The sequence below is a fragment of the Octodon degus genome, unplaced genomic scaffold (genome assembly GCF_000260255.1).
Source record: "Octodon degus isolate 3935 unplaced genomic scaffold, OctDeg1.0 scaffold00013, whole genome shotgun sequence".
In the NCBI taxonomy this organism is placed as follows: domain Eukaryota; kingdom Metazoa; phylum Chordata; class Mammalia; order Rodentia; family Octodontidae; genus Octodon; species Octodon degus.
The window spans coordinates 552,515-572,855 of NW_004524589.1; the positions used below are offsets into that span (position 1 = coordinate 552,515).

General features: G+C 48.4%; 1 protein-coding gene across 1 annotated transcript in view; it reads left to right on the plus strand.

Moving 5' to 3' along the window:
• Positions 1 to 20,341, plus strand: part of Abcc4 (ATP binding cassette subfamily C member 4) — a 249,589-nt gene that overhangs the window by 43,673 nt on the left and 185,575 nt on the right. The window contains exons 2-4 of the mRNA XM_004626249.2: positions 1,419 to 1,529; positions 2,069 to 2,189; positions 13,256 to 13,480. Of these exons, the coding sequence (XP_004626306.1) occupies positions 1,419 to 1,529; positions 2,069 to 2,189; positions 13,256 to 13,480 (457 nt within the window). The remainder of the gene's footprint in view (positions 1 to 1,418; positions 1,530 to 2,068; positions 2,190 to 13,255; positions 13,481 to 20,341) is intronic.

The following is a 20,341-nucleotide window of genomic DNA, read 5'->3' on the forward strand; positions in this document are numbered from 1 at the left end:
CAGGGGGCGGGGCTGGCTGGCATGTGGTGCTGGAGGATTGATCCGCGGTCCTTGTGCTTTGCCAAGCTTGTTTCAAATAGGTGCTTTAGACCACTGAGCCATCTCTCCACCCCTGGCCAGTTGTTTTTTAAAAAAAAGTCAGGAAAGAAGGAGAAATGACAAATGGGAGAGGCACAGTGCCTGAGCGAGAGAAGGCTGAGGGGAGAGGAGAAGAGTGCGAGGAAGAGGACTTATTGGCCTGCAGGCCCCTGAGATTTTCGCTTGTGCTCTGTGTGAGCGTACGGTGCCTGCAAAGCTTGTAGAAGCTGAGTATTGGGGTCCAGCTCGAGGCAGGAGAGGCAGGGTTGTCCTCTGGCCTCTTGAGCTGGTTGTCTTTATCACCATGCTGAGAGGACGCTGTTGAGAGAACTTCTCACATTCCTGGGAAAAAACCCAAAAAACTATGTCAATAACAATAAAGCATGGGAGCCCTCCAGGAATGCCTTACCTGGGACTATGGCACCGAATAGAATGGGGCAGCAAGCCGTGATGGGTGGAGACCATTTCTTTTGAGCGCCCCTTGAGCGGATGGATGGCTTCTGCTTTTTGTGTTTGGAACTGCATGTGATGGAGGCTACGGAGCTTCTGTGGAATTGTGTTCTAGATTGCGTGGTGTAGCGCTTGACTTGGTCAGGAGCTCATCCATCCATTCAGTGGCTGCGTGTTGTGGATCTATCCCATGTGAGACATGGTGTTAGAGAATGGTGTTTCCACAAGGGATGGGAGTAGTCACAGAGCTCAGGGGGTCCTGGGGCCTTTGGGCAGTGCTGTGGTGAGAAGTGATGGTGTCGCAGGAAGGGTTTGTTGAAGGAGATGGGATGAAGAAAGAGACCAACCTTGAAGGAAAGACAGCTGAGCAGGATGGATGGAGGAAAGGCCTGCTCAGCATAGGTCTGGAATCACTGACTGAACCCTCCTCAGGCGTAAATTCGAATTCTGTTGCCTGTTGTCGTTCCTGAGCTACTTTTACTCCTTGACTGAATAGACTCCAGTCCGCGGAGATGCTGGTTGATTTCCATCTCGAAGTGCTTGCCGGGAAAGACTGTCCTGGCTGAGCGTCTTCTGGGAGTAAGGGCCTTAGGCATTCAGGACTTGTCTCTGACCCATCTGGGAAACCCACCTGTACTGAGCCTGGGCTGGGTAGGTGACAGTCCTCTGGAATCTTCTTGGGGAATGATGGGTTGAAGAGGTGAGCTGACTGGTTCCTCTTAGTGTTGGGTGAATCGGAATTCCTATGGTGAGTCTAGCAGTCGGGTTTGCTGAGGATGTGGCCTCTCTTGCCACGTGTGCTGCGGCCTTGGTGCCACAGAGCATCTCCTTGCCAAGTCTATTCTTTTTTAGTGTGTGTGTTTACTCCCAAATCCTTCCATTTTTAACAGGTGGCTAAACCCCTTGTTTAAAATTGGCCATAAACGGAGGTTGGAGGAAGATGATATGTATTCGGTGCTCCCGCAAGATCGCTCCAAGTACCTAGGAGAACAGCTGCAAGGGTAAGTGCGGGGCAGTCCAGGAGGGCGAGGAAGAGCCAGCATTCCCCATGCGAGGCTCCCGCCCCAACTCCTGAAACCTTGCCTGCTGTCCCTTGCTTCCCAGCCCTTACCTCCCTCTGGAACCCGATTCTCTCCACGTCTGTACCTCCCTGTGGGCCGTCCCTGGGCTGGCTTCTCTCGGTGGCCTGTTTCTTGAGCCTCTGTAGCCAGGGAGGGGCAGGTGCCAAAGAGCTTGGATGTCTGAGCTGAGATTGAAGAGCCGGTGGCTGGATTGTCACGCCCAGCTCTGCCTTCCCAGGCTGCTGAGAGTGCTGCACAGCTAGGCAGCAACTCTATCCCAATCTTTTTCCCTCGAGGGCAGTTTTGGTGGTGCCCCGGAGCATCACACATCTTTCTGGAGCCCTGGGACCAGCAGCCTGCCCTCGAGGGACAGCCTTAGAATGCCCTGCAACGAACACTTCTCTGTCCCTCTTCCTCCTCACCTGTGTTACCGGCTGGCGTTGTATACTCTTCTTGACTCAGCTTTTGTTTCATTGTAGGTATTGGGACAAAGAAGTCTTCCGAGCCCAGAAGGATGCGTGCAAGCCTTCTTTGACAAAAGCAATCATAAAGTGTTACTGGAAATCATACCTAGTTTTGGGAATTTTTACACTCATTGAGGTAAATGTCTGTACACAGGTGGGCGTAGCTCAGCAGCTGCATTTGTCCCCTCAGTAGTACTTAGGGGCCCGAAGCTCAAGGCCATTATTACTTCTTCTTCTAACATATTAAAGCCTGATGTCACAGCCTTCTACCATGCTGGGACAGTGTTGGTGCTTAGCAAACCATGCCAGTGTTGATAGTCAGCCTGAGTCTCTCCAGGACTCTCCAACTGACCTTGAAGCGCTATACCCTGCAGTTTGGAAAAAATAAGTTTGTATCAGCGTCAGGAATATAGAAGACATCTTACCTGTGCTCCACAAATTATTACTAAACTAGTCCTGCCAAGAGGGATGCAGACTTCCCCTGGAAGGTATTGTGCCACCTTTTCGCTCCTAGGGAGGCCAGGCTTCAAGTCCTGTCCCTGGTCCGGCTGTGGTGCCCCAGGCAACCAGAGCTGGCTGCAGCTTCAGGGAGCTGCCCTTTCCCACTGGGCCAGCACTGGGGCCCCAGGTCCTGTGCACACAGGATGTCCAACTTTACTCTGAATTTCAGTGAATTTGGATGTTGCCCATCCTGTCCTGGCTTGTAGACCTCCTTGGTGGGGTGGATTGCTGGTTGGAAGTGGGGTGTTGGTAGCACAGCATTGTCGAGAATGCAGAAGGGAGCTTTAGTGGAAAACAAAGCCAACTGCTGACCTCTGTTACCTTGAAGGGCTTCCTTGGGGTCTGCCAGTGAGCTGGTATTGTGCCTGAGGTGCCTGGTTTTCAGGAGAGGATACTGAACACTTAGCTGTGCCTTCAGTAGGAACAGCTGCCACAGGAGCTTTGGGGCTCTGTGAGAGAAGGTTGGAATAGAAAATGCAGTTCTGCAACAGGGTGGCTTTCAAAGCAGGATTCTGCAGAGGTGGCCCCAGGGCATATGGAGGAGCAAGGTGGGCGGGCAGCTGATCTGAAGTGAGCTGGGGCTATGGCTCCTATTCACAATTTGTGGGTGTCAAAGGACATTACAACAGGGGGAGGTGGTCGCCAGCTCTCCCCAAGGAGGCTGGAGAAAACCAGGGGGAACTGACAGACAGTGGGCACGAGGATTAGTGCCCTAGAGATTTACATTTTCACTGGTGACAAAGGAGCGCAAGCCTGTGTGCCAGAAGGTGCATTCTGCCTTGGAGAGGCCACCTGCCCTCCTTTGGAGGCTGCTGCAGCGTTGTGCCAGGCAGGGTGGATATGTAAACACTGGGTTCCCCGGGCTCCCCTGCCCATCTTTGACCTGTGCCAGATTTCTGCCTGGGCACAGGAAGTCTCAGTTTGGAATAAGTAGAACATTAAACTGGTGTGGCTGTACCTGTGCATGAATGGTTTCCTGGCCCAATACAGCCAAGCCTCTGGTGAGCAGAGCTCTCCAGGTCAGCCTCAGATGTGCCAGTGCCCCTGCAGGTTTCTGGTGAGGTGTCCGCAGGACAGGCAGTGCAGGGTGGCTTCCCACGGGTGCTGGCTCATCTCCTGGAGCGAGCCTCCCCCTGTTCCCCGTCTCCTGATTACCCTGCGTTACAAGGTGCTTAGGGAACAAGAGACAGCTGGATCCTGAAAGTGGCCTGGGAGGTTGCGTTTGAACTGACTTTCGGGCCCTGTGGTTGTCACAGGCTGCCTGCTGGTCCAGCTGGTGGCCAGGCCCCTTTCAGATCAGCGCAGTCTTCTGGGAGAGCTACTGTGAGATGCAGGCAGAGAGAGAGGCTGGGTGAGGGAGGACAGCCCCCTTGGGTGCCGGGAGCGCTGCCGTCACATGCATTACTGTTGGGTGGTGGATGTGGGACTTCTGGGAACACCAGCCCCCCACCCCCCCAGGAAAGCTTATTCTGGTGCCTCTCTTTTAGGAGGTTGGTCCTCGAGGAGTCATGGCAGAAAAGTACCTGACAAGCGGTTCAAAGCCAGTGGTAGTAGGAGCAGCACAGCACAGCAGCAGCAGCAGTGGGGGTTCATACTCGGGGGCAGCAGCACCCATCAGGTAGTAGTGCTACGCAGTGCAGTGCTCAGCAGCAGCCATGCAGGACCCACCAGTGCCAGCACAGCACTAGAAGTAGCTGCGGGGGCCGTATTGGTAGGGTTTATACCCAGGAGCACGGTATTCTTCAGTACTACTTTAGCATTAGTACGATCAACAATAGCGCCAGTGTTCATTGGAACCCGAACTCACTTAGTAGTAGCTGCCTAGTGCTAATATTTTTAGTAGTAGTAGCAGCTGCTCAAATGATAGTATATGCCAGCAGCTGCGCTGAGCGCCTTATGACTGTCATTGCTTGGGCTGACGTGGTGAGGTGGGAGGTAGTGTTACCCCTTCTTCCCAGAGGCCCCGAGTGAGTGCCAGCGTGCTATGGAGTGTGCCCTGGGCTCTGCAGAACGTCACTCACGGCTGCGTTTCAGCACAGCCCAGCCTGTTTGGCCTGACAGCTCTCCCCGGGTCCGGAAGCACAGCTGGTGGACTTTGTCCTCAGGCTGTGCAATGCCTGTTGTGCCAATCTGGACGGAGGAGGATAAGACAGATGTGGAGAGCTCCCTGGAGTGGCAGAGCGTGGCTTAGGCAGTCAGATGAGAGGTTGCTGCTTAGGGACGAGCCAGAAAGTCACAGGTGGTGTGGGACAGTGGCCAGGGCGGGCCACCTTGCTAATCCTAGTTCTCAAACCTAAGGCTGCTAAGACCCTGTTCCAGCTGAGCGGCCTGGGTGACCTGGGGAGGCCGTGGTGTCTTGGCTGGTGGTGGCCTCGGCACTGTGATGGTCCAGGCCCAGCTGAGTGCTGCCTTTCTCGAGCCTGGGGACTACGTGGTGGAGCAGGTGTGCGTTTGCTTGGCAGGGGTCCACACTTGCTCACTGGTGTGGGCGGCTGCTCTGTTCTGTTGTCTACACTCTGCTTGCCAGGCGGGCCGTAGGGTTAGGGTGATAGGTGCAGTGGACCCAGGAGCGCACTTACTGTGTTCATGGGGATTCAGCTCTCCGCAATTAGATGGTGGCTGGTTATTTCCTTGGTGGGCATGGTGGCCTGCAGTTTGTGTTTTTAACATAATTAGTGGCCAAACTTTTTGTTCCAGTGCAGTGAAGTTCAGGGAGTTAAGGGTCACTTGAACTCACCTAGTATACCTTTTATTTACTTACTTTTGTTGCCAGTGGAAAGAAGCCTGAATTCTACAACAAATGCCCCTGTTTTGGGGGACTTGCTGCTGCTGTTTTGGAGATGGCAGAGAGAAGTAATTTCTTGGCAAAGAGCGAGGATCCTGTTAACAGTCAGAAATCATTCCCAGGTGCTGCTGTGGGTTTTGGTTACTGTTATATCTAGTTACCAAGTCAAACAGGATGAATATTAGAGCTTAATAATTGGTTTTATGAAGTGGCTTTTTATCATCTTTGTCTGCCGCTTGTTTATCTCTGAGTTTTAGGTGGTGAAAGATCTCAATGCAAGCTGGCACCGCGTAGAGAGAAAGCAGGCACATTTTTTCCTCGCCCTCCAGCGCCCTTATACTTCTCCCAGTGGACACAACACCCATCTGGGTGTCTCCACAATCCCAAGCTGTATGGCCACAGCAGAAGCAGCGGTTTCTCTAGATGTCACCCAATAGGAAGAGGCAGGCAATGCCAGGTCTGGGGGAGGCTGGGATTACAAAGCCGCGCGCATCTCTTCCAGTGAGACAAGTACAGGAAAGGTGGTGAAAGCACGCTCTAGCAGGCATGCTAGCTGGAGCCCAGTAAGCCATGAATTTGCACAGGCCTGTCCCCAAGGGACACCGCCCGGAGTGTCATGGGGACAGAAGCAGGTCTGCACCTGCCCAGAGCCCTCGGGGGGAAGACATGGAACTTGGGAAGACGGCACAGGCTGCCCGTGCAGGTCATGGCGGGTCTGTGCTTGGGGTTGGAGGGTGTTGAGCCTTCTGGGTGCAGGGTTGGGGACCTCGGAAGAGCCAGTGTGACTCAGCCACTGCCCGTCTTACTGATGAGCGGGCAGGGGCAGGTCTTGCTCCTGAGTCCCTCAGATTTTTGCTCCATTTGTGTATGGACCAGGTGAGGGCTATTGGAAGCGGGGACCTGAGTGTCACTTTGGAACTTGGTGCATCACAGGGAGGATTTCCTGAGAGCTGTCCCAGGCCTTTGCATCTCCCAGCTCCAAGTGTCCCCAACCTTCTCTCAGCTTGAAAGGCCTTGAAGTAGCTGCTGATGTGAGGACACCCTGTGAGGATGACACAGTGAGGGAGAAGTGGCCGGAGAGGCAGGAGAGGTGGACGCAGTTTGTGATGGCATCGGCCTAGCTGAGAACTCACCTCCAGTCCTAGACGAGGGCAGGTGCTTTTAAGCTCATTTTCTTCATTAAGTCAGGAAAGCAGACGACTCAATTGAGAGAGATTCTATTCATCATGGCTTAAAAAAAAAGAACTGTGCCCCAAACCTGACAGTTCTAACAACTAGTGGGGAAGTCTGGCTTTCATGAATGACTTTTCTCCAGGTTCTTGTCTGCTGTGAGCATAAGAGGAAACATTTATATGCTCTGAAGAGAAACCAGAGCATATATTGCTGTGAGCAAAGGAGCAAGGGGATTTTTCAGGTCCTTGTGAAAGCAGGTATCTTGGCTATTAAAAAGCAGAATAAGGTCACCCTCTCCCCATTTTGGCTTCTGGCCGCGTGAGGGATTGAACCTGGGGCCTCATTCGTTAGGCCGACATTCTGGTACTGAGCTCCACCTCCAGCCTCGCGCGAGTGTCAGATAATAAACATAATGACAGCGCACACTCATTTCTCTGCTGTGGTGCTGGCATATTGTGCTGCCCACCACTCATTCGGTGGGCCAGGGCTCCTCTGCGGTGTCCGATTCCCACAGCCGTGGGTGACACCCAGGCACAGGAGGGGCCGGACCAGGCGTGCAAGCAGCAGCCCTGATTTCTGAAGCAGTGCGGGTGGATTTCCAGACCCGAGGTCCTGCCTGCTTCCGCTGCGCTCCTGTGCAGCCCCAGAGAGGCTCAGCGTGGGGAGCCGGGTGTGTATTCCCACACTGCAGGGCTCCTGGGGCAGCTGCTTGGCACGCGGGCCCTGCTCTGTGTGGTGTTTTTTTGGTGAGGTTTTAAAGAACATTTCCAAAGCTTGAGTACAGATGAGGATCATCAGCCCTTCCCTGCCCTAAGCCAGCTGCGGTAATTACCAACTCATGACCGGGCTTGAGTCATGTGAAGCCCTGCCCTTGCCAATTCGAAGCTGTTCCCAGAGCCCCGTGGTAGCATCTCTGCATGTTACAGTGTGTAACTTTAAAAGACGATCTTTCCCTAAAAGTTCCAAATGGTTATTATGTGCACACATATTGACTAAGACCGAAGTATCTTGAGCATCCGCATCCGTGCAGTGCCCATCTCTCTTTTTTTTTTTTTTTTGCAAAACAGAGACAGACAGAGAGATGGACTCCAGCTTAGCCTTGCTGTGTTGCCCAGGCTGGCCTTGAACTCCCAGGGCTCAAACCATCCTCCTGCAAAGCCGGGACTGGAGTCATTCCTCAGTGCGCCCACCTCTTATTTATTTCTTAATCTTCAAGCCTCTCGTTATCTCACTTTTCATGCATGTAGACTTGCTATTTCAGTCAGGTGCGAGGGGGTTAACCCAGGTTGTGTTGTCTCTAGGTCTGATTTCCTGTTTTCTCCTCCTCTCCGTCTGCTTGTTTCTGGGCTGTGTGTCCTGCAGAGATTCCCACAGTCTCCTCTGGGCCGGTGGTGTCTTCCCTCCTGTGTCACTTAACATGTTTGTTTGGTGCTAGGAGCTGGTTGGTCTATCCAGAAGCTGGATCTGCCTTGGTGTTGATTTTGCTTCTCTGCCCTTCGGCAAGTTTACTTTGTATGCAGGGCTGTGCTCCTCTGCTCCAAGGGACCGACCTGTGCCTGGCCTTTTGGTGTGTGTGGCGTGAGGAGCCGTTCATGGTCATTGCTTAAGATCCGTTCATTCACTAGAGGGTTACGCAGTGGTGATATGCTAGCTATCTTCAGAGAGAGAAACTTTGCTAGTCTTAACTTTTTGGTTATCCCGAGGTATAGTATGTCTAGGAAAATCAGGATAAATGGTTCATTTTATCTCCCTGTAAGAAAAAAATAGTTTTCAAGATGAGTGGGTCTCTAGCGTTGTCCTCTGGGGCTGAGCTTTTTCTTACTGCTTGTTTTGATGAGAGTCTTTATGAGCTCATGGAGTTCGTGTGGCTTCCTTGTTTCTTCCATCGCAGTCCCCGGTCCGTGCTGTGCTGGCCTGTCGGCTGCGTGAGCCCCCAAGGGCTAGGCCTAGAAGCTTTTGCATATGCGCTGCTTGTTCTTGCCAGCGTCCTGCTCTGTGGTGGCCCAGTGCTTTCAGCTCAGCTTGTGCAGGCTTCACCCCTGCTGTGAATATAGCCATTTCTCTAAGCCACGCGGACCCTTTTTCTTGGGACGTTGTCCTTGGTAGTGTAATGCCATAGTCTGAGTTGCTTTTTGGCTTTTGTAAGGGACAAAACTAGAAGGAAAGTATTTATATTTTAAAGATAAACTTATTTGAACTCCTGGGTTTCTTTGGGTATTTCCAGATCATATTCATAATACTAGTGTTTTTGTGTAATTTCTTTTTTTTTTGCGGTACTGGGGATTGAACTCAGGACTCCTCGCTTGCCAGGCAAGGGCTTATTTTACTGAGCTATCTCCTTGGCCTCTTTTGTGTAATTATTTATTTATTTGTGGTACCAGGGATCAAACTGGGGACCTTGTGCCTGCTGGCTATCTGCCCTGCCTATGTAATTTCTTTAATCTTTTATCTGTCTCTTCTTTTATCTGTTCTGTTAACTTACATGCCTAATGTCAGCTCCTACTGATGTTGTGATATTAATTCATTTTATTTTATAGTATCAATCCTGGAAGCCATAATACGATTTCTGAAAGTCATTTAAGATACTTTTGTAGTTCATAAAAGGGAGCTCTATCCTACAGGGAGTACATCTTCAAATTATTTTGTTTTAAAACCACTCTTAATAGCTTTTTTTGGGTATGGTTGTATCAACAACTAGATGAGTATATATTTATATATATGTATGTGTGTATACTTTGGGGTATACATTTGCTTCATTTCACCCTCAAGCTTTAAGATTTGCCTTTTAAAAGTTTAATTATGTTTTATAATTCTGTGTAGTATTTTCAAGGTTTCAAATTAAAAGAGACCACAGAGGCTATTTTTAAAGAAGACTGACCTTGTCCCTTCTACGAACCCTTTCTCTCTTTTTAGAGGTAACTTTAAAAGCAAACATCCTGGGTGTGGTGATGTGTGCCTGTAATCGCAGCTCCTCTGGAGGCTGGAGCTGGAGGGTTGCCAGTTCTAGACCACTGTGGGTGATTCAGTGAGATCCTGTCTCAAAATAACATAAAAGGAGCTGTCAGTGTGGCTCAGTGGTGGAGCCCTTGAATAGAACACACGAGGCTCTGGCATCAGTCTCTAGTACTACCAACAAAATTGTCTTTTGTTCTTTCACTTTCTATATGCAGGCTTTTCTGAAGAATTTTCTTTCTTGTGCTGAGCGGTAGGTCTGTTTTCTGGTTGAAGGCTCAAGATTCTGGGTTCCTGTGTGGTTATTATTTTCCGATGCATTAGTATACGACCCCAGGCCCCTTAGAACCTGGCGCACTCCCGTACGTTCTGCGCAGTGGGTCTCCCTCCAACCTCTGCAGGTTGGGACACAGGGCCGGGGCAGGGCAGGATATCGATGCTTCTTTGGGGCTTGGTGTGTCCATCAGAATCTTTGGCTGGGGCAGGATCGGGCACTGTCAGTCCCCATCCCGTCAGTGGGATCTAGATCTGTGTTGACCAGTGAGTTCTTGAACCTTCCTGGTGATCGATTCTGAGGAGCGGTCAGGCCACAGAACGCAGTTCAAGGAGGATGTACGGTGTCTCCAGGGTCCTCTGAGTTCCGCAGATTCATTGTACTCCTCCTTGCATCTGGCTCTCCGCACCCTGCCTCATCCCCTCCAGCTCATCTCCCCTGCAAGCTCCCTGGCTTCTGTCTCTATTTTGTGCCCCAGCATGCTCTCCTTTGTTAGCCTGGCTCTATGTCCTCAGTTTTCTCTGCTCTCATAGGTTACGCATGGAGGCCCTGGGTAAGGAAGGCCTCAGGTCCTCGGGGGCATGAGGGTGCTCTGACCCCTGGAACCTTGCCTCATCAAATCCCATAGTAAGTTACTCTGAGGACAGGGCCCCACTTAGGTGTTTCTCACTTTTTCCTGTGTTGTTGATTGAACTCAGGCCCTTTGTACTGAGCCACATCTCCAGCCTTTATTGTTTAGTTTTGACAGTAGGTCTTGCTAAGTCGCTAAATTGGCCAGGCTGGGCTTGAACTTGAAATCCTCTTGCCTCTTCCTCCCAGAATACCAGGATTACAGGTATGGAGCACCATGCCTAGCTACCACACTGCCAGGTTTTCAGGGGCTGAGTTAATTAAACCGAATACTCTACTGAGAAGTATAAAGCAGCCCCACATGGCTTCACAGTTGAGAATTCTTGCGTGTGTGTGAGAGGGGGGTACCAGGGATAAAGCTTGGGACCTTGCGCATACCAGGCAAGCACTTAAGCAACTGCACTGTCTCCCCGGCCGGAGAATTCTTGTGGAGGACTGAGCTCTATTCTTAGTTGATTTGTAGAAAGATAACTATGTTCCTGGTTTGTAGAAAGATTCTTCCATAGGATACAAATTGGTATCTAAGATTTGTGAGACTTTTGATCTTTTCCCTGATAAACCAGAAAGTTTGAATTTGGTTGGTTGTCGTTTGATAATGAGTATTGTCCCAGCTGTTTATTTATTAGTTGAGGGTTAGGATGGGACATGCGTAGGTCTGTACCAAGGAGGGTGACAATGGGCCACAGACTGGTCACTCATCAACGGCCTGCTTTCTCGACTGCACTTCCTGTCAGATGCTGTCTCTCAGCAGGAAAACTCAGACAGCTGGTAGTGGTTTGCCTTCCTTTGGTACCTGTTTTGTCTGTTATTTTGTAACGTCTGTCATTATGTTCTCACTTTCTCTGTTGGAATTAAACCCATGTCAGGAGAACTGCACCTCTGGCCGTGCGGCCCCACCTTCCGGGGCTCTTCTGGTAAGGCCCTGTAGCCAGGGCTCTGGCAGGCGTCATCTCCTTCTCCAGGTTGCACGTGGCTTCCAGGGCCCATGCCGAGCTGGGACTGGCCATCTGTGTGCTCGGCTTCTTGCCTGTCTGGGGACCCTAGAGTTTCATTTCAGCATGCGCTGAAACTGTCCACATGACCCTCTGTGTAGGGTGCTTCCTCAATTCCTGGTGTCTCTTGCAATGAATGACTGGGCATGCTGGAAATGGACAGTGGCCCCCAAATTCTGGTGTCTGATGGTCTCGCTGGTGACTGTGTTATTGAACAGCGTTTCTTACCTCTGACCAGTGCATAAAACCTCCCATGGCTCCTTGGAAGCCGATGAGGTTGGTAAGTCTCTGCTCACGTGCACCTGTAAGCACACGGCAGGTCAGCAGCGTGCGTGCGAGCCTAGGTCAGGGCCCATTTCAGAGACTGCAGCACTGTCTGTAAACATCTGCCCGAGCACCGATTGCTTGGGAAAAGTTTGTGTGTTAGCTTTGCTTCCTTTTGTTCCCCCTCCTCCCATGCATGGCTTCTTCACCCAGACAGAAGACAGCTGACAATAGCAAACCTGTTGGTCATTTGCCATGTCTATGTTAATAAGGACAAGTTGCTTCAAAGCAAAAACTTGTTTCCAAGTCCAGTTCTTGAGAGATTTACAAACTTTTGGTGTTATCTCTTCTGCGAAGTCAGGAGGAAATGACATGGGCGGGCTGTGTGTTTACTTTTGGTGACTGGGGTTTGCTGGTGGGTGTTTGATTTTCTTTGATGGTCAGGTCCCTTGCGAGGGTTTGGAGGGAGGAAGGAGGTGATGGGGAGGAGTGACTTGCTGGCAGGGAGAGGCCCCGGAACTAGTCAGGAAAGTCTGTTGCTGCTTGTGTACCAGGCCCAAGCTTTGTTTGCTCTGCTGTTACCTGTGGGGAGCAAGACTTGTTTCCCCTCTCTCCTGACTGGGAAGAAGGCCCAGTGCCTCCCAGCGTGGCTGTGGAGAACAGACGGTTACTGCTGTTTCTTTAGAACCAGCACCTATGGTAGTAGGCTGATAGCAAGCCGCTGGTGACCGTAGCTCAGCCCGGCATGTACTATGTTTACTCTTTGACTCCAGAGTCCTCAGAGTGAAGGAGGCAAGTGCTATGGGTACCTCCTAGCTTCTGGGGGCAGAGGCTTACTGAAGCTGCAGCCCTAGGGCCAGAGCTTGGAAACATCGTCAACCTGGATCCTCTTCTCCTGGCCCTACCGCCTGTGCAGTTTGGGTTGGGAGAGACTGGGAGGTTCTCTTTTCTGATCTGGTGGCTCCCACATCTCTGCCTATGAGGGCTGAAGGAGTGGGAAGAGATGGCCAAGCCCTATAGGCCGAGGTGGTCCTGGTAAGCACATTTGACCGCTGTCCTCTTTGGCTGCTTTTCTTCCTTACTCCTGTTAGGCCAAGATTTATTTGGTAGTTTGCCTGATGAGTTTTAAAGGCCTGGCTATAATATTTATTGAGCATCTGGAGTGGACCAAGCACAGTGTACTAAAACTTTATTGTCCTCGAGTTCACAATTTTGACTTTAGGTTAAAACTACCATCTGTTTTAAAGAGGTAAACAGTTCTGTGTTTCTTTTCTTTTCTTTCTTTCTTTCTTTCTTTCTTTCTTTCTTTCTTTCTTTCTTTTTTTTTTTTCTGATCAAGGCTCGTTTATTCAGGGGAGGTGCTGGATATATATAGGGAGTATAGGACTGAGGAAGTCTCGGCTCTTGGGGGTCAGCAGGTATCTAGGCAAGGGAGGAAGGTCCCACCCCTGGGGCATATCACGGGGAATGGGCAAGGCGGGAAGGAGCAGAAACTTAACTCAGCAGGGGAATCTGTGTTTCTTTTAGGTTAGTGAAAAGGCCTTTTTAATGTGCTAAGAAAAGTACAGCTTGTGTTGAGAAGAGTGATGTGGTTTATATTCCTAATAAATGTTTTTCTCTTCTTCTTTTAGGAAAGCATCAAAGTAATTCAGCCCTTATTTTTGGGGAAAGTTATTAATTACTTTGAGAATTATGATCCCCAGGACTCCGTGGCTCTGTACAGAGCCTACGGCTACGCCACGGTGCTCACCGTCTGCACGCTCTTTCTTGCCATATTGCATCATTTGTATTTTTACCATGTTCAGTGCGCCGGGATGAGGCTGAGAGTAGCCATGTGCCACATGATTTATCGGAAGGTAAGTGACGCTCAGCGGTAGAACGTGGAGGCATCAGACGCATTCGGGAAAACTGGGTAAATCATGTAAATCGAGTCCTTTTCTGTCCGTCCACGGTACTTGCTGTGTGTGGAGCTGGTCCATGTGCAGAGCCCGTCCTAATTTCTTTTCCATCGTCTCTCCCTCCCCTCACTCCTCCTTCCATCTCTTCTGTCTCCTTTCCCTTAGAGAAGTTTCTGTCCTCCTACTTCCCATGATTTATCTTCTGCTTTGCTCTTTATTTATAATGCTGGTTTCTCATGGAGGAGAAGCCATGCACTGTTTGAGCTTGTGTGTCGGATCTAGTTCAGCTAACATTGCAGCCTCAGGGTGCGTCCATTAGTTTATCCTTCTTTATGGCAGAGTAGGATTCCCTTGTGTGTCAGCATTACCTTTTTATCCATTCATCTGTTGATGGACAGATAGGCCACTGCCGGGATTCAGCTGTTGTGAATGACGTTGCTGGGAACACGGGTATGCAAGTTATCGCTGTAAACAGATCATAAATGCTGTACTGGAGAAGTATTTGCATCAGGCTTTTTTTTCCCCTTTATGTAAACTTTGCTACTACACAGTCAAAGTTTCAATTTCTACTCCATCAGAGCCGCTTGGCATAGTAGGCTATGCTAAAATGATGACTGAATAATGAGATTAGTTTTTTAAAAAGCCAGCTAGGTTTTACAGTGTTTTCATAGCAAAATCTCATATTTATGGGAAAACCACTTTATTTAGTAAAAATGTTTCAGTTACTTTTTATTCGTCTTTGGGATAAAATACCCAACACCCAAAATTAAGGAAGGAAAGGCTTATTTAAGCTCAGTTAGTGGAGGTTTCAGTCTATACTGGGCTGTCTAACAGGCAGAGCAGCACATGGCAAAGAGCAGCAGTTCATGGCAGCAGAAAACAGCAAAGTATAAAGGGAAGGGCAGCAGCTATGACTTCTAGCCAGCCTCTCACCCCTCATTATGCCATAAACAAGCTACCCTGGGCTGGGGATGTAGAACTCACACAATGTCCATGCCCTCCTCTTGCTCAGGATGAGAATGTTTACAAACCAAGAATACTGGCTCTCTGCTGAGTCACTTAGTTAAACTTCTAAACTTCTCAAGTTGACACACTGTATCAGCCAGCACAATCCACCCCTTGTTACTGTGGTAGCCAGACATTTCCTTAAGCCAGGTTTTAGTTACATAGACATGCTTATTAACATTTTGCAACTTGAACACTGTATTGTGTTAGAACCATAATATTTTGCCACTGGACACTGCCCTCCAAATATTCATGCACATCCCTTTATGCAAAAGGCATTTTAGTGAACCTTTTTTTAAAATTAATTATTTTTTTATATTTAGTACATGATCTATAGGGTTTCACTACACAGATTGGACTCATAGTGAGCCTCCTGTTTTCAGCCTTGTAAGTGCTGGGATTCCAGGCGTGTGCCACCAGGCCCAGTCTCAGTTGCTATCTCAGCATGCCCTGGGGGCAGGTCCAGCATGGCATGCTGGGGATCGAACCCCAGTCCCTGAGTCTGCCTAAGCAGGTGCTTTAATCTGCTGTTATCTTTAATCTACTGAGCTATCAGTCTGAGATATCTGACTAGCTACCTCCCTAGTCAGTCTCTTAAGATTATCAAAGTCTTAACAATTTTAGCATTGCTCAAAAGTGCAAGCCCGAAGTCTCCAAGATCTAAGGCAGATTCTAAGCTGTGAGCCCCTGTACAAATGAAAAGTTAAACACTTGTAACATTTAATGGCACAAGAAATACACTACCATTTTAAAAGGTACAAGCGGCAGGGTACAAAGCATAGGGACCAAAGCAAGTCTGAAATATGGAAGGGGAAACATTAACTCTTGTAGTTTTGTGTGGAACATCTGAAGCAATCTGTAATGAGTTGTAAGCTCCTGTTATGGTTTGTGTGTATTTGTCCCCCCCCCCCAAAGCCTCATGCAGTCACTGAGGCGCAGTTCCACAGTTTGTGATTAATTTATAATCCAAGGCTGGGTGGGATTATGGGTCTGAGTACTGCTGGAATTATGAGTGTGAGAGCTACACCCAGCCCAGGGTGGATAGCCTGAATGCAATTTAAAGGAGACAGACTCCTCTCTGTTATTGTTGCTGTTACTCCTCCCTTTTGCTCTTGCTGTTTTGCTGTCTTCTGCTACCGTGAACGGCTGCCCTTTGCCAGGTGCCTCTCTGCGTTGGAGCAGCTGAGTATGGACTGAAACTTCCACTAACTGAGCTAAATACACCGTTCCTTCCTTCATTTTGAGCATTGGGTATTTGTCCCAGCAGCAAGAAAAGAGTAATTGAGACAGCTCCGAAAGGCCTTATCTGGCTCCACCCCATGACACTTCTGCTGGTAGCTCCTATGGCTTTTTAGGGGGACTGGCTTTTTAGTGGTGTGGCTGCCACCTCCTTCTTGGAACATGGAGTTCTGTGGCTTTTTCCTCAAAGCAAAGGTCCCTTACCCTTGCATGTTTTTTTTTTTTTTTTTTTTTTTTTTCTGGAACCAGGGATCATACTCAAGACTTTGTGCTTGCCAGGCAAATACTTATTCCACTGAGCTTTCCCCCTGGCCCTACCCTTGCAGTTTTAAGGCTGCAAATGGCAGGAACCTGCCACCGCCTGTGATGCCCTCAGGTCATCTTTTTTATTTTCCTGTTTCTACTGAGCAGTGGAGATCTCAACTCAATCTTTGCAGTCCACAGCTTTTCTGGTGGTTTGTTTTTGGCCAAATTCACAACATTTTAAATCATCCTGATGGGCTGTCTGTTCTTGATTCTCAACATAAATCTGACTAAAAGCCCCCAACAATAGCCATGCCACTGCCTCAACATTTGACTGCCCTGAGAAATTCTTTGCAAGGTTAATCAGTCCACTACTCTTAGTCTCAGGCAAAGTTTCTGGACACGAGAAAAATGCAAAGTTTCTGCCAAGCCAAAACACAAGTTATCTGGAGTCTTAACAACCAGTGCAGTCCTTCTTCCCAGCAGAAACCTCCCCAGTCTGGTCTTTACAGGCAGGCTTTCTATCAGTGTTCTGGTCTTTTGATCTCTGACCAGAATCTCCCATACAGAAGAGCCAAAGGCATTCTAGCTCTTTGCTAGCTGGTGACCTCTCCAAACCTTTCTTATCTCTTCCCATTAGCCATTCCCAAAAGCTCATAACCCGTATTGTCAGGTATAGTCACAGCAACGACCCTACTCCTGGTGCCAAATTCTGTTTCAGTTACTTTTTACTTGTGGGACAGAATACCCGGCACCCCAGATTAAGGAAAGAAAGGTTTGTTTAGATCACAGTTAGTAGAAGTTTCACTTTACACCAGGCTGACTGCCAGGCAGAGTGGCAGATGACAGAGAGCAGCAGTTCATGGCAGCAGAAACTGAAGAGCAAGGGGAAGGGCAGCAGCTGTGGCTTCTAGCCAGCCCCCCTCCCCTCTTTATATTATAAACCAGCTACCCTGGGCTGTGGGTGTAGAACTCACACAATGTCCATGCCCTCCTCTTATACAGCATGAGGATGTTTATAAACTAAGAATCCTGGCTCTTTGCTGAGTCACTGAATTAAACTTGTAAACTTCCTAAGTTGACACAGTATATCAACCACAACAAAAACCTTCATTGATTAAAAAATCCCAAAACAATTACAGAATCTTTACTCACACATAAAAGTGAAGTTTAGTGAAGTCAGATTCGTAAAGTAAAATCTAGGAGGATAAAATGTATTTGAAGAAGGGAATTATATTTTTAAGTAAATTTTAATTATGTTTGATATAATTTTGTCAACTAGAGAAAAATATAATTGGAATGTATGTTGAAGCATAGCCTGTTGTTAAAGAGCTAAAGCCAGATGCTGTTTTTCGAAGTATTTAAGGAAATGGTTGAATATTTCGGACACCACTTTTAATTTTAGATTGTCTTAGTAATTTTGGCATGAATATAGTTTTTCATATTGTTTGTCATTTAGATTGTTTTTATGTATTTTTTTTTTTAACTTTTGCTCTAATCCAAGGCCTGCTTTGTTGTATTCAGTGCTTTTGTGGTTGCTAACTGCCATAAAATGTCCCATAGGTTGCCCCAGTCTTTATGCAGGGACCAGGGTTCAGCTGTCCTTAAAAGGAGTTGCTGCAGAGACAGTGTGTGTGTCAGAGATGAAGGACTCTTTGTAAACTCCATCCCGGGACTGTTTTCTCTGGCTGTGCGTATTTTTGTTTAAAAAACATCTTTTTTCAAGTCCTCATTAAAGATGAAGATTAAAAAAAGATAAAGGTCAAGATCAAACAATTTCTGCTATTGCTTCTTTGATCCCCTTGGACTTATCCAGGGCTTCTGATTATTGCAGAGCATTTTCTTGGCAAGCGCAAGCAGTTTCCCTCAGGTTCTCCTCTGAGCAGCCTTTATGAGCCTTAGGCTTTGTGGCATCTTACCACCTGTGGCTGTGGTGGAAGATCCACTCAGTTTCCTCATCTGTCACATGGTGATGTGTCTGTAAGCTTTAGTTAAAGGGTCTTTGTCTTGTTGCTGTTAGTCTGTTGGGCAGTCGTCTGCCTCTTAAGAAGGGTATGTAGGTTGCTGTAGACATTGGGCAGAGTTTTGTCTCGAGATCAGAACCTTTTAGAGGGGCTGGTGAGATGGCTCAGTGGTCTAAAGCACCTACTTAGAACAAGCTTAAGCCAAGCAAAGCACAGGGACCGCGGTTCAATCCCCCAGCACCACATGCCAGCCAGCCCCGCCCCCAGGTGGGCTGAGCTGGCCACACACACACACAAAATAAATAAACAAATAAATAAAATTTAAAAAAAAAAAAAAGAACCTTTTAGAGACCAAGTGCCCAAACTACAATGCAAAACCCACTTATTTATCAAAAAGTGCAATCCTGCAGTAAAACCTGAATATTGAAGTTTTAGTTTAGAAAAAATAGCCCCTACATTAATTATCTTTTGTCTTAAGAGAAAAACGCCGTAGCACATGCTGCAGGTTCACTGCCACTGTTCTAGCTCATGCCCAGTTCCAGGACTACTAGGAAACTTGGTGAGCCCTCCACTGTGGACACGTCATCCCTGGAGTCAGAGTGGGGGTCAGTTCAGTCAAACGAAGCCTTACACAGGAGAGTAGCTGTTCACCTGTTTTTCTTCCTCTTTCCTCTGGCACTTGTGAAGTGGCTTTGGGGAAACTCAATCCAGCTTGGCAGATTTGCTTACCAGAATGTAAACATCTCCTCAAGGTGTTACTTTGCCAGCTTTGATTGTCCTAGAAGAATTGGCTCTTTACAAAGTCAGAATTGCTTGGCTTAAAGCATAGACCTAACCTGAAATTTCAGATATGTGGGAAAGATGAATTCCTCTCGCCTGCCTCCTAGCTGGAAACCTGCCAAGGCAAAGAAAGAGGACGCAGGGTGCTGCTTCCTTTTGCAGGGCTGGGGGGTGGTGCAGATGCTGTGGTTTCTGCTCAGGCCCTACCATCCCATCCCTGGCCCGGGAGACACCAGCTCCGGTGTTTTGAAGGAATGACCTCTACACTTCTCAGCATAGTTTGTGGTATCGAATGATCTGTGGGATGTATCACGTCTAAAAATGGCTCTTCTCTATGTACTTCTTCACTGCTTCGATAAAACTTACTTTTGATCATTATTTTTCTGTTGATGGTATAACAGTGACAAGACACAATTTACCATTTTAAGTTTGTAATTGTAAAGTTCAGTGGCATTAATTATGCTCACATCTGTGTGCAGCTGTCTGCAACATCTGTCTCCAGAATTCATCATCTGCCCAACCTGTAGCTCTGTACTCACTACACAATAATTCCACGTTCTCCTTTTCAACCAGCCTTCACTGTGCTACTTCCTGTTGATGCCTTTGACTGCCATAGGTTCCTCTGATAAGTACTTGAGTCAGACAGTCTCTGTCCTTCTGTGTCTGGATTATTTCATGTGGCCTAGAGTCTTCAGGGTTTATCCATAGTATAGCCTACATCGCAATTTAATTTCTTTTAAAACTGAATAGTTGATGTGTTAGGTGGGCTGGATTTTGCTTTTCATCTATTGCTGGGCAGTTGGTGGTTTCTGTCTCGGACTCTTATGAACAGTGCTGTTTGCTGTGAGCATGAAGAATGTGTAGGTACCTGTTTGGATCCCTGCATTCATTTCCTTTCGATATACACCCTGAGGTAGAATTGCTAGATCGCATGGTAGGCCTAGCTGTATTTGTGTATGTGTGTGTGTGTGTGTGTGTGTGTGTGTGTAACTGTTGTAGTGTTTCACACAGCAGTGGTTCCATTTTATATTCCCACTTAATCATTGATTTTTTTGTTTACGTTGAAGATTAAAGGAAGAGAAATATTGATGAACTGTGACAGTCTTGTTTGGGTTGGTGGTGTCAGTGGTCATCTGTTAAGATGGCCCATGGTCATCTGCTCAGGTTCCTCTGATCTCTAGGGTATTTCTCAGAATTTTTATCAAATGAGAGGACTGCAACATGGCCTTTTTTGGTGAACTGCACAAATCGGCAGTAAGGACACAGGCCCCTGGTGAAAAGTGTTTTGAACATTGTCTCATTGTAGAAAGTTGCTGCCAGTCATGAGTATTCCCCATGGGGTTGCTGTTGCCTCTGGCCTCAGGGGTTCCTGCTCATGAGTAAGCACAGAAGGGGCCAGGCTGCGCAAGGCGCTGGAGCTGGTCATGGTGAGCCAGCCTTGCCTTCTGGCCAGCTCTTGGCTCAGCACCTGGGTAGAACAGAGCCAGGGAGTCCTAGCCCAGGTCCGGTGAGTGTGCAGAGAGTTTCCTGCTACCCTGCGCCGGCGGGACCAGTCCCAGCCCAGGCGCAGCGTGGGCCGGACCCTCTC